Here is a 13,306-nt window from a genome sequence, read left to right as displayed (position 1 = left end):
AATTCCTGGAGGCCTTGTTAAAACACAGATTGCTGGGCCCTTCCCCCAGAGTTTCTGATTCAGTAGGTCTGGGTGGGGCAAATCTGCATTTCTAACCAACTCCCAGGGCCTCTGATGCTGCTGGGGGTTCCAGGCACACCTAGAAAACCACTACTCCCCAATAATAGATCTAACTATAACTGAGACTTGGGCTTTAACATTTCCAAAGCTCTTACATGCCTTTTTATTTAATTAACATCATGCCATAGGTGCACAAAATGGCCATTTTCTCCATTTTCCAGATTATAAGTGGAAAAACACTGGGCTTCTCCTCCTGTATTCCATCACAATGAAGACAACCACCATCAATGAAACAGAAACCTATAAGTCACCCAAGACTCTTACTTCTTGCTCCACTCACATCCAGACATTGTCCAAGTCATGTTGCTTTTACTCCCTATCATATGAGTATCTTGCTCGCTTCCACTTTTGTGCCTTTGCATGTATTTTTTCTTCTTGATAACCTTGCTACTCATGTTTAAATCTTTCTGGAAAAATGTTTCATAAGGTTTGATATATAATATTAACTCAGAATGAGTTAACCTTACACATACCTAATATATTTTGTTCTCTTTTTAGTATTCATGAATCCAATGTGTCCTTCAGATTTGTTCATTTGGTGTTAGATCTCTTTAAAAATTCACCATCCCATAAGTGTATGACTGTGTTTGAAACTACCTTGCTTGAATACTGAGGCATGGTTCGAGAGACCTACTCTTCAGGTTGAAACTGAGTAGCTTCTCCGCCAGTGTCACATCAGATTCCCATTCGTCACATGTGATCTAACCTGCCTTTGCTCCTCACAAGTACGTTGACTCTTAGTCTTTGAATCTACATTCAGCTCATGAATTTCAGCACTAGCCACATCAAGACCTGGGGTTTAACAGGGGGAGTTGATGTTCTGAGAAAAAGTTTATTGCTCATAAATTCAATTGCTCTTTTATTGTGAAATTTTATGAGGACTATAAACAGACTCACAACTGTTAAAAGGTTCTTGATGTCATTTTCCTTAACTCAAAATTTCTACAGTCTGTGTTTTCATTGTAAAACAGTTTCCCTGAACTTCTGGCTTAGAGATTGCACAAATCTCAGCCCCTGGACTCTCCCTAACCACACTGGAGAGGGGCATCACTGTCCGTACACCTCCCTCTCCCAGCACTTGAAGACAGTTACACCACCTGGAAAATAGGATTTCAGTGGTTTAGAGATTCATTATTGAAAGGCAAAAAGCTGACCTTTTTATTTTACATCACATGTTGGTAAACCTGCGTGACCCTGACTGGCAGGATCCTTGTTCTGTGCTGTAAGTAGCATGTCACTCACAAGGGTTCAGCAGTGCCACTTTACCGAATGTTCCCACCCACCCCATTCCTTACAACACATATTAGATCTAGCACCTTACTAAGCTTCCTGCTGTTCTTTGAGACCATGGGTATATTGCCACATTAAGTATACAGCTTAATTAAGTACCTTATCACAGATAAGGTTAAGAGTTTATTAATCTTTCCATGCCTTAGTTTCTTTATCTGCACGTTGGAGGTGACAGTACCTTGTAACTTGTATGTGACCTTTAGGTATGATACCATACATGGAAGGTGCTCAATGACTTGGAGTTATTGCTATTGCAGTATTTTCAGCTATTATAGATACCTGAAGCAGGAAGTGTATTTATTTCGTTCATTGCTGATGCCCCAGTGCCTTACAAGTGCCTGGCAGATAGTAGACAGTAATTTTTGTTCAATGAATGCAAGCATGCACACATGAATAAATGAATGAATGAATGAATGAAGCCCTGGCAAAGAGGAAAACATCAACAACTTTTGGCTTTTTTGTGGATGTAAAATGGGTATGTTAAGAAAGTTGAGCTTTAGTGCTGAACCCGCCATTAGTCAATTTTGAGAAGGACTTTTAAGTTTCCTGGGTCTCAGATTCTTTATCTGTAGATGGGGTTAACACCTATCTTGCCTTCCTCAAAGGGCTGTTAGTAGATATATGTGAAAAATTTTAAAACGAGCACAAGGAAAAGAAAGCCACAATAAAATATGCCCGGAATAATGTATGTCTTCTTGGTAGAGTTTTTAAAGAAGTGTTTTGATGTACTTTTCACCAAAAGATGGAAGTGTGGAATATTTTTATTATATAACCCACATTTCTTCATTCTATTCCTTGCCCCTGTCTGTGTTTGGGAAGTACTGTGTGTTTCGTGGTATTTTTCTCAACACTGGCTTTTCTCCTGGCTTGAAGAATATTTTAGAGACAAAAAAAAAAAACCAAAAAACAAAAAAACGCCAGCAATGAAAGAGTGTATTTATAGATATTTACATATAAGTACAATCATCTGCTTTATTATGTCTTATGGTATTGTAATGCCTTTTGAAATACATATGTTATGAATTGTTTTTATTTATCCTTTATGTTACAATTTGAACACTGCATTGAATTCATTGAAAGTGTGTTTTAGCTTGATTATATTCTTGATTAAGCTCATTTCGGGATCATAAAAGGGACATTACAAAATATTTGTTAGAAAAAGGGGGTGCTGGGTTGGTTGGGCTGGAAATACTTGGCATGGAGATCACCTATTGCAAACTAGGTTACGTAAATGCAATTCAGAGTGGCAAAACCAATATTAGAAACCATATTCCTGAACTTGTAATCTATGTCTGTGTCTCTGTCCTTCTTTCTAGTCACTCTTTCCCTTCTTCCTACCATAAATACAAACACACATTTTGTTCTAAAAGCTTCCCTGTAAATAGACTGGCATTTAATGTCCCTATCACAGATCAGAATACTGATACAACCTTTCAGCATATTTTCTGTAACTTATCATGCATTCCCATAAAATAAGGGAAATATGTTTTAAAATACTATCCTAAACCAAAAGCCAGATTCTTTGTGATGTTCTGATAAAAGCCAGAGTCAGAGACTCCAGGCCTTTAAGAGTTTCTATGTGTATAGGTGTCTATTGCTGCATATAAATGACTCTACAACTTAGTGGCTGAAATCAACAATAAACATTTATTATCTCTCCCAGTTTCTGTAGGTTAGAAATCTAGGAATGACTTAGTTGGGTGATACAGGCTCAGAGTCTCTCGTGAGGTTGCAGTCAAGATGTCAACTGAGGAGGAGCCGGTAGCTCAGTTGATTGGAGCCAATGCTCATAACACCAGGGTCGCTGGTTCCATCCCGGCATGGACCAGTGTGAGCTGTGCCTTCCACAACTAGATCGAAACAACTACTTGACTTGGAGCTGATGGGCCCTGGAAAAACACACTTAAAATAAATAAAAGTTTAAAAAAAAAAAAATGTCAGCCAAGACTACAGTCCTTGACGGGAGTACGGATTTACTTCCAAGGTGACTTACTCACATATCTGGCAAACTGATTACAAGGCCTCAGTACTTCCTCATATGGGCCTTTCCACATGGCTGCTTGAGTATCCTCACAATATGGCAGATGATTCCTTCCAGAACAATTTATTCAAGAGAGCAAGGTGATAGAAGTAATATCTTGTATGATCTAGTCTCCAAACATACATCATCACTTCCATAGCATTCCACGGAAGTCAGCCCTATCAATATGGGAGGGGACTATACAGGGACATGAATAATAGGAAGTCAGGCTCATCAATGACCATACTGGAGGCTACCATATTATGTAATGTTTTGTGTGCCTTACACAGTCCCAATTTCACATTTTATGCAATCTTAATCTTTATTATTTCATCAGATACATATGAAGTTATTAATAGAGAGAAAAATATATTGATTATTTCACTTTGCAAGTCAAAGCTGGAAAAACACAACCTTTTCAATAGTCTTGGAATAAATAATTCAGAAGCCGTTCAGAATTGAATTATGGCCATGCTATTAAAAGTTACATCACTGCAGGTCAAATCCATGTCACAATAACCTCATTCATCCCAAAATGTTTATTTCTTCGGAGATGACAACAACAATTCATTAAGGCCACCAACAAGCCAGGGAATAATATCCACGAGGCTCTTTTTCCAAATGCATTCTCACCATTTCCTCTGTAGGGTTGATTCTAAATTGAATGCCATTAAGATCGTGTTACAATGAAGAGAAAATAATCATGGTATTGTGGCTCTGAGCTCTGTAGTTTTTATATAACACGAGGCAGGGATTAAGTCAAATAAGATTTCATAGATTTAGCATTTTTGTTTATGAAGGAAAAGCATAATATGCTAGACTGGAAAAAAAATGTGCCTTTGATTTATGATTTGAGGAGAGAAATGTCTCATGTTAGAATACATAGACATGCATATTTCATTCCACAGATGACCACTGGTTGAGAGGACACTTTTATCTTTGTAGCCTTGGGCTGCCCCTTTGAATTATCCACTTAAGAAGACATAATTAGACAGATACTTCAAAGACTCCAATAATTCACATCGAGTAGCAAGTGCAGAATGTATAATCAGTTGGAAGGTTATAAGATGGCTTAAAGTAAATGGAGAATCTTTTACATGTCCCTTGTATAGTACCTAGAACCTAACAGGTGCCAAATAAATATTAGTTTCTTCCCATTCCATCCTCAATCTAGCCTCTGAAGATTCTAAGACTAGATTTCGAGGCTATAATCTTATTGAAACACCTAATTAAAATAGTAAGAAAGCTCCAGGGTTTAGGAATTAAGTTTCTCACCAGGTTCAGTTTTAATCCATATGTTATTTTAATGTTGTTAATAATAATAAAGATTTGCTACTGAAATATTTTGATTCTTCTGTGGTGGCTCTGCTTAAGACTTTTAGTTAATATGTCGATATATTTGAAATTTTCCATTTACCCCAGATAACCAAGGAGCTATTTCTATCTGAAGTTTATAAAAATCTAAAAATAACACCTATGAGAGAAACTCCTTAAAATGTATATTTATGTAAATGTACATTTATGTAATATGTATTTATGTATTTTATGGAGACGAGATAACATTGGAAATTTCAGCAACCTCAAACTTCACTCCCTTAAAAAATGTACATTTATGTTGCGGGACTAAACAGGCTTTTAAAAAATAGTAATTACTATTATTTTTTAAATGATATATGCTCATCATTTAAAATGTTAAAGGATGAAGAATATTACACAAAAAAAAACAAACCCAAAAACAGGAAATTAATGTTGCTAAAATTTTGCTACTTAAAAATAACTAAATGGTACCTATCATTCCAGATATCTCTCAATACATTTATTTTTAAGTTTTGTTTTGTTTTGTCTTAATTTTTATTGGGGAATATTGAGGAACAGTGTGTTTTTCCAGGACCCATCAGCTCCAAGTCAAGTGGTTGTTTTCATTCTAGTTGTGGAGGGCACAGCTCACTGGCCCATGTGGGAATCAAACCAGCAACATTGGTGTTAGGAGCACTGCGCTCTAACCAACTGAGCCACCCAGCCGTCCTCTCAATACCTTTTAAAAGATAGGCTAAATAGAAGTAGTTTCACAAGTACAGAATTTTTCTATGCAGCCATTTTAATAAAATGGACTCCATTTAATTTCACTTGATTTTTAACAGAAGAAAAAGCAACTGAAATGACACTCAAGAAATTTCTGATTTTCAGGCAAATGTTTCCTTACATCATGAGATATTCATTCTTAAAAGATCCCTAAAGGCTAAGAAGAAAGATTACCTAAAATATTAATGTGGAGTCATTATCATTTACACTATATGTATCAACATTAGGCAGCATTTTTGATGTACTGCTATGAAAGATAAAATTATCAGAACACTCATAATCCAGCATCTTCACTCTCCCACACCCCAAGCTTTGGTAATTAGGTGAGTATTTTACCACTGTCAAGGTTTATAAATTTAAAATTGGTTCTGCAACCACAACCTCTTCTGCTTCTTGGACTGATTTCTGTATTTCAATGGATTTAGGGCTCACTCTAAAAGCTTCTACCACTGCTTCTACATTCCTGAGTCTTCTGCTTTGATTTATCTTTTAGTTGGCTGGAATATATCATCAGATCATTGTTTCAAAAGGGTTCGTGGGTCCCAAAGCTCCTGAGGGGTTGGCTACTAAGAGGAAAATTCTTTCTCTATTCCCAACACTTCTGATATGACATGTGCAGGGTTTTTTCCCACATCAATCAATTCTCCAGACACCAACTGGGTGTCCTACAATTTGGTTATGACAGTACCTGGAATTGGCGCAAACCTCACAGGTACAGGGCTCAGTGCCACAAAGCTGCCCCCACCCCTGGCAGTCACAAGTCCCAGGCTGTCACTTACACTTCTGATCAACCAACTATAAGTTGAGGGTTCCCAACTTCTATGGCTGCCATCTGAAGGAGTGGCTCCAAATCCCACAGCTCAGCATTCACAAGTCCCCTGGAACCACAGAAAACAAAGAGGCAGTTTTACATGGGAATACAAGTACTTTCTATGGCTATCCAGCAAGGCTCAACACGGCAGCAATCAAAAATGCACAGCTCCCAGCTTCCCCCTGGAATGGGTTTGATAGCACACTTTCCCAGCTGCTGCCCAAGGGTCAGAAATTTAGGAGCTCTGTGTCAGGAACTGGAGCCAGAGACCAAACGTGTATTTCTTAGTATATCAGAGCTACTTACTAGGTACCTGTAACTTTCAGATGTGAAGGATAACTTGACTTTTGGAGGTTCTTCCTCTGACATTTTTACTGATGCCACTCTCTATTAGTTCTTAAAACTGCATTGGAATATAAAATTGTCTCAAAATGAAGTTTAATTTTTTTGAAAGTTAAATCATATTAAAGTGTTCTAACAAATACAGCGTTTTGCTATCTCATACCTCCCCACTGTGTAGTCCCACTTACCAAAAGTAGTGCCTTTTAACCCCATTAGCAATTTCTTCTGGCATTTGTTCTTCCTATATTTTTAAATAATATATAACTTCAGGGACCCCTGGTTAGCTCAGTTGGTTAGAGAGCGGTGCTCCTAACAAGAAGGTTGTCGGTTTGATCCCCACATGGGCCACTGTGAGCTGCGCCCTCCACAACTAGATTGAAACAATTACTTGACATAGAGCTGATGGGTCCTAGAAAAACACACTTAAAATAAATTTTAAAAAGTTGAAAAATTAAAAAAAAAAATAACTTTTGAGTCATCAATTTTCTATATCATTTATTGACTTTCTATTATTGTAAATAAGAATTTAAGTTTCTTACAATACTATCCGCTCTCAATATGGTGATAACTATTATTAAATCAATATTCAGTGTTTACATTATACCAGGGATGCAAAAAAAAAAGTATATACATGATTTGTATTTATCTTTTGTTATTGGAATATATTATTACAATTTTAATTCAGTTTCCTGCTTTCTTAAAATGTGCATACACTTTTTTGACACTGTCTGTATATTAAGCTGAACTATTTGCTCTGTTTCCTTTCTGTTTTCCAGGAGTTAATGTTTTCTTTGATATTTTTTCATTTGCTTAGTTTTCATCGTACTTAATGCCAATTCTTCCCAAATTTTCCATTAAAATTTCCAGTATAATTTTCTACATCAAGTAACTTACCACTTCCAGTTTGCAGACACCTCTTTCTCTTTCTCTCTGGACTACCACTCTCTAGGCCTTTGGAACAGCTGTCACCTGGCATTTCCCTTTGTTATCATCCTGAGAATTTCCTTGGCCTTTCTCCTTAGTTGGATTCCCTGATCCCTAGATCTCAGGCCTTCTCTCTCTGGGCTTACTCTCTTGTTTTGTAGAGCACATCCTTCAGCAGTTTTGTCAAGTTAAAATTTTGGTACAATGGCAGAGGGCTTGGTGATACAAGCATTCCGCATACCTGTGTCTTGAAACTAATCTAATCTTAATTGGTCGCCTTTTACACCTGGGTTACCTATCTTGCTGATGATACCCCTTCACCATATTTCTGGGGATTTCCCTAACTTATTTTCAGTAACCCATTTCCTCCTATTTCTTGGTTTACCCCATTATTTTAAGTAAACACATTCTAAGAAAGGGTGCCTGGGAGGAATTTTTTGAGACTTTGTGTTTGAAAATATCTTTCGTCATTCTCACACTTGATTGATAGTATAGAACTCCATTGTAGCTCTGCTGCTTTCCCAGATAGCTGTTCCTAGAACATGAAAAATATCCTTCTTTAGCTTTTTCATTTACATTTTCTGCATGGCTACACTCTCTCACCATCTTCAGGTCTTGCTCAAATATATACTCAGGGACCACCCTATATAAAATTGCAAATCCAGTATTTCCAACCATTTTCCAGCTTCATTTTACTTCCATAGCACTTATCACCATCTGGTATACTATATATCTCCCTATGTTTATTTTGTTTATTTTCCATCTTATTACATTAGATGGTAAGCTCCTTGGGGTCAGAAACTTTTATCTGTTTTATTCACTGATTTATCCTAACACCTGGAACAGTGCCTGGCACATTCTAAGCTATCAATATCTATCTGTTGAATGAATGAATAATAAACACTTATGTTTCATCTCTATAATATGCCAAAAAAGAAGATAATAACTTTCTTGTTAAGAGTGGATTTCTTTGCTATAGAATTAAGAACTTGCTGATCATGCCACTTGAAGATCTAAATGAGATTATAGAATCTTTTTAGATTTTTAACCATAAAATAGGTGACCACTTGATGTTCATGATTTAGTGTCTCTGTATATATGTGACCCTTTCTAGCAGCACTGAAAATAGTCTTTCATCTGCACTGCCCCTCACATCTTCCTCGTCTTCTACTTGGCCTCCCTCTGGCTACTAGTGGGGTTTCTGTCTGGCCCCACTTAGCCTATCTTCACCCATTACTAGCTTTTATCACTTTGACTTTGGACTTTAGCTAGACCTGAGTTCATCTACTTTGGTTTGGACCATTTCATCTGTGGTCTTTGCTTTTTGACAGGTCTCCTGACCAGAAAGTGACCAAAATAGGCTTTTACTCTACAACCAGCAGCTCGGCTTCTAACCAGCATCCCCACCATGCATACATATAAACATACCTCACACACTCAAACACAACAGCTATAAAGGCAAGTTATTTTGAGTCTGTTTACTTTGCACACCTCACGATGAAATAAATGACCTTGGCTTTTGTTTCATTGTAGTGTGAAAAACTTAATGTTTGAATGACCTGTGCCATTGCCATGTCTAATTTCTACATATGAATCTGATGAAAACTTATTTAAAACATATTTATAAGTAGTGGTGAGTTTTGGACATTTTTATTTCAGAGGAATATGGTCTTAGTAGTTTCAATATCAAGGCAAGAAAGAGTAGGAGTCTTTTCAAATCACATTTAAATAGAGCTGCTAGATTTAGCAAAGAAAAATACAAGGTACCCAGTTAACTTTGAATTTCAGATAAACAGCAATTATTTTTTTAGTATATTCCAATGAGAATCTTGTATTTTATCCAGCAACCTTACATTTAAATATCCAACTATTCTTATCAGTGTAATAACTTCAATAGGTCTATTGCGAATGTGAATGATTAATGTTAAGATGCCACAAAACAAAAGAGGTAGAACTCCAGTTTTATTGTTTGATGACCTAATACGGCAGACTATTTTAATCTGGCTAAAGTCTATATAGTGGAAAAGGTGTGAGTAATGAGATGCTGGCCCAGGAGCAAAACATCTGTCATTGTGCTTCCTCCCAGACCTTTATCATCTGGGGAGCACAGAGATCACATCACAGGAACACAGATACATATGTATTTCCCCATCGCACAAAGAAGTCAAATCCAGTCACTGATAGCACTTGAAGCCTTTCAGTTTACTCATCCCACACCTTTCCATAACAAAATAGCATAGACTGGGTGGCTTAAACAACAGAAATTTACTTCTTATGGTTCTGAGGCTGGGAAGTCTGAGACCAGTTGCTGGCTAATTTGGTTCCTGGTGAAGGCCCTCTCTCTGTTTTGCAGACAGATGACTTCTTGCTGTACCCTCACATGGCGGGGGGAGAAAGAGGGGGGGAGGGAGGGAGGGAGGGAGGGAGGGAGGGAGGAAGGAAGGATGAAAGAGAGAGAGAGAAGGGGAGATGAGGGGAGGGGTAGGAAAGGAAGAGGAGAGATCACCTCTCTTGTTTCTTCTTATAAAGGCACTAATCCCACTAATGAGAGCTCCACCCTTATGACCTAATTACCTCCCAAAGACTCCACCTCCAGATACTGTCCCAATGGATTAGAGTTTCAACATATGAATTTGGGGATGATACAAACATTCAGGCCATGGCAATGGAGATTTGAATAAAACTACAAGTATATATCCAGAGAGATCTTGGATGTTAGGAAATATCATTTCTGACAGTTGAAGGAATTATGGGTAGACACACCTCGGCATCCTCCCCAGGTGAGAGAAAAAGGGTGCTTCTCTGAAATCCGGGTACTATTCACCAACAGGCAGAAACTAAGAAACTAATAAAACTAATATGATTCCACCTTTCAGAGCTGTTTATCACTTGGAATTTCAGTTTGGGTGATTGCACTCTAGTAAATTAGCTGACTGAGAGTCCAAAGATTATATCTGCATCCAGACAGTTCATTCATCATGCTTAGCATTTAGATTTCAGTACAGCTTTCCCATATATTTGCCAAAATGCCACTGAAGCAATCACAGGAAGCACCCTGTTTTGAGCTTTCTAATGCCTTAGATATTGTCACTGGCTCTATATTTAGTTTTATAGGAATATTTTAATAACACACCAATCTCTTTATCTGATAGTTTCATATAACCACTTTCTTAAATGCTTATTGATTTTAATTTTGCATCAAAATGAGAATGGACTTCAATAGTTCATTGTGTACTTATCCAAGAAAGCAATGCCAAATGGTGATAGAAATTGTGAAAGTATAACCCTGTAAGGGATAAGACTTTTAAACATTATCAAATATTTAGCAAGTTGTATGGTCAATGTAAAGTTCAAGTTATATAGGCAACCCTCATCTTTATTCTCTCAATACCATTTTGCAAATTGACAAGTTATTCAGTCAGATTATCCAGTTTTGGAAAGGCACAATTTAAATTTTAATTAGTAAAACTACCAAAATATAGTAACTGGGATTCCAAAAAAATTTAAAAATCCAATTGCAAAAAAAAAAAAATTGCAGGCATGCATGATTGGAAGGTGAATAAAATTTCTGGGCCAAAACCATATAGCTAGCTGGCTGGGAGTTCTAGGTGGGAATACGAGACCCAAATCTATTCCAATGCCATCAGTGGTTTGGCACCACCTGATGACCTAGTCAGGTTTTACCAACTGGTTCCTAGATGTGCTATGTCTGGCTGGGCAGTAATTCCAGAAATTCTAGGTAAACTGTAATCTTTTAGTTTCACATATCTGGAAGTTTTGGGACTGAATAAAATGGGTACAGTGTCTACCTTCTGTCTCCGGTTTGGACACAGGTCTGCCTGCTCTTTCGGTACAAACTTCTTGTTTTTAAAATATGACATTAAAATAATCAATGTAAATGTTACTTTTTTTTAAGTTAAGTTTAACTTTGGATTTTTTTCTCTTTCTATTCTTTGGGGGAATGCTTGGACGTAATGAATTGGTCTCAGGAGCTTTCTCCACGGACAGTTCTTTATCTCCACCTGCTAGAGCCTCGAACACCCTGTCAGAAACTTCACCTTTCTTCACTGCATCAAGCATCTTCTCTCTGACTGATCAAAGTGCCACAAACATAATGTCCATTGACCAGACTGTACTAATCCCAGGTCTAACCAGCCCCACCAATGATTATTCTGCCATCAGCCAGTCAGCTCTGGAAATGTCACATTTGTCTGCATCTTCAGAAGACAGCAGGTTGAGTACAAGCAGCCAAGATATAGTCAGAGACTTAGATGGAAGGGATCTATCTAACATTCCCACCTCCTTTGAGGTACCAGGGTTCAGAGAATATGCTTCCATCCCAGACCACTTCTTGGAGAATACCACTCCTGTCCCAGCTTTACAGTATATCACCACTAGCTCTAGGACCATCGCCACCAAGGGCCACGAGCTGGTGGTGTTCTTCAGTCTGCGTGTTGCTAACATGCCCTTCTCCAATGACCTGTTCAACAAGAGCTCTCTGGAGTACCAAGCTCTGGAACACCGATTCACACAGCTGGTGAGTGGGCACTGCTTACAATTAATTCTCTGCGTGTCTCTTCTTTTTTTGTTATTACTTTATAATATAATCACTGGCTTCCTTGAGCAATTCAGGTTGGAAGAGACAAGCCTCTGAGATGGCTGTTGCTGAAGGCATTCAGCTAGAGTGTTGAGATGGATTCAGGTCCAATAGGCAAGTAAGTTCTGTGGTGGACATACGAGGCAGACATCGCTGCCCAGCCTAGTGGGAACAAACTTATTCTTATGGTCTTTTCATCCAAGACCAGTTCTTCCAAGTTTAGTTTTCCCAGGAATAATATATAGCCCCTTGAGTACTGAACTTAGGATTTAAAAGTAATATGAGCAGACTGTTCCTAAGTTATAATGCCATAAGCTGTTTTCCAGCCATCTGATGAAAGGGCTCAAAGCTAGAAAGGTCCAGCACAGATGAGGCCAAAAGCTCAAGTGTAAAGATTCTTTTTTCAGTTCCTCTTACATTCTTGTAAAACTAAAAAATGTCTAAATGGCTTATTATTCCTGATCTCTAACAAAGAAAGTGAGAAGATTATCATGATAGTATGTCTTTGATTATAAAACACCCCCAAAACTCACAGGTTTGTTTTGTTTCTACATGTACGATAAGAAATCCATATCCAATAAGAAATGCTGAATCATGTGGGAACTCTACACAGTCAGGGCCAATATGAGAATCATAAAGGTTGCAGAACTTCTGAAAATAACAGGAAAAATATTTGTAAGCTTCATATAAGTTAAATCATTATGCAAATTAAAACTATATAAAAACTAATACTTCAAGTGAACTTTAAAGGAAGCCTTTGTGCAATCTAACACCCCCACCACCCACAATGAGGAGAGTAGATAATTGAGACAATTTCAGGAAACAGAGACCCACTGCACCTAGGCCATGTGTGTAATTAGAATACATGCTAAGCTACCATAATGAAGAGATTAAGAATATAGTAACTTAAATAAGATACAACTTTATTTGTCTGTCACTTAGTGAGTCAGACAGATCTGCTCTACAGTGTCATCAGGGATCCATGTTCCTTCCATCAGTAACTCTGCCAACCCCAAGGGTGTTTCTTCATTCACACAGTCAAAGCTAGGTCACTGGTACATCCTGCTTTCAGTAGTAAGAAGGGGAAAGACAGAAAGCCCAGAGCAAGTAATTTCCTATG

General features: G+C 37.7%; 1 protein-coding gene across 1 annotated transcript in view; it reads left to right on the top strand.

Moving 5' to 3' along the window:
- Positions 1 to 13,306, top strand: part of IMPG1 (interphotoreceptor matrix proteoglycan 1) — a 91,360-nt gene that overhangs the window by 45,601 nt on the left and 32,453 nt on the right. The window contains exon 12 of the mRNA XM_019729700.2: positions 11,598 to 12,126. Coding sequence (XP_019585259.2) covers positions 11,598 to 12,126 — 529 coding nt within the window. The remainder of the gene's footprint in view (positions 1 to 11,597; positions 12,127 to 13,306) is intronic.

The sequence above is a fragment of the Rhinolophus sinicus genome, linkage group LG05, assembly GCF_036562045.2.
Source record: "Rhinolophus sinicus isolate RSC01 linkage group LG05, ASM3656204v1, whole genome shotgun sequence".
In the NCBI taxonomy this organism is placed as follows: Eukaryota; Metazoa; Chordata; class Mammalia; order Chiroptera; family Rhinolophidae; genus Rhinolophus; species Rhinolophus sinicus.
This window is presented reverse-complemented; position numbering and strand designations above follow the sequence as displayed.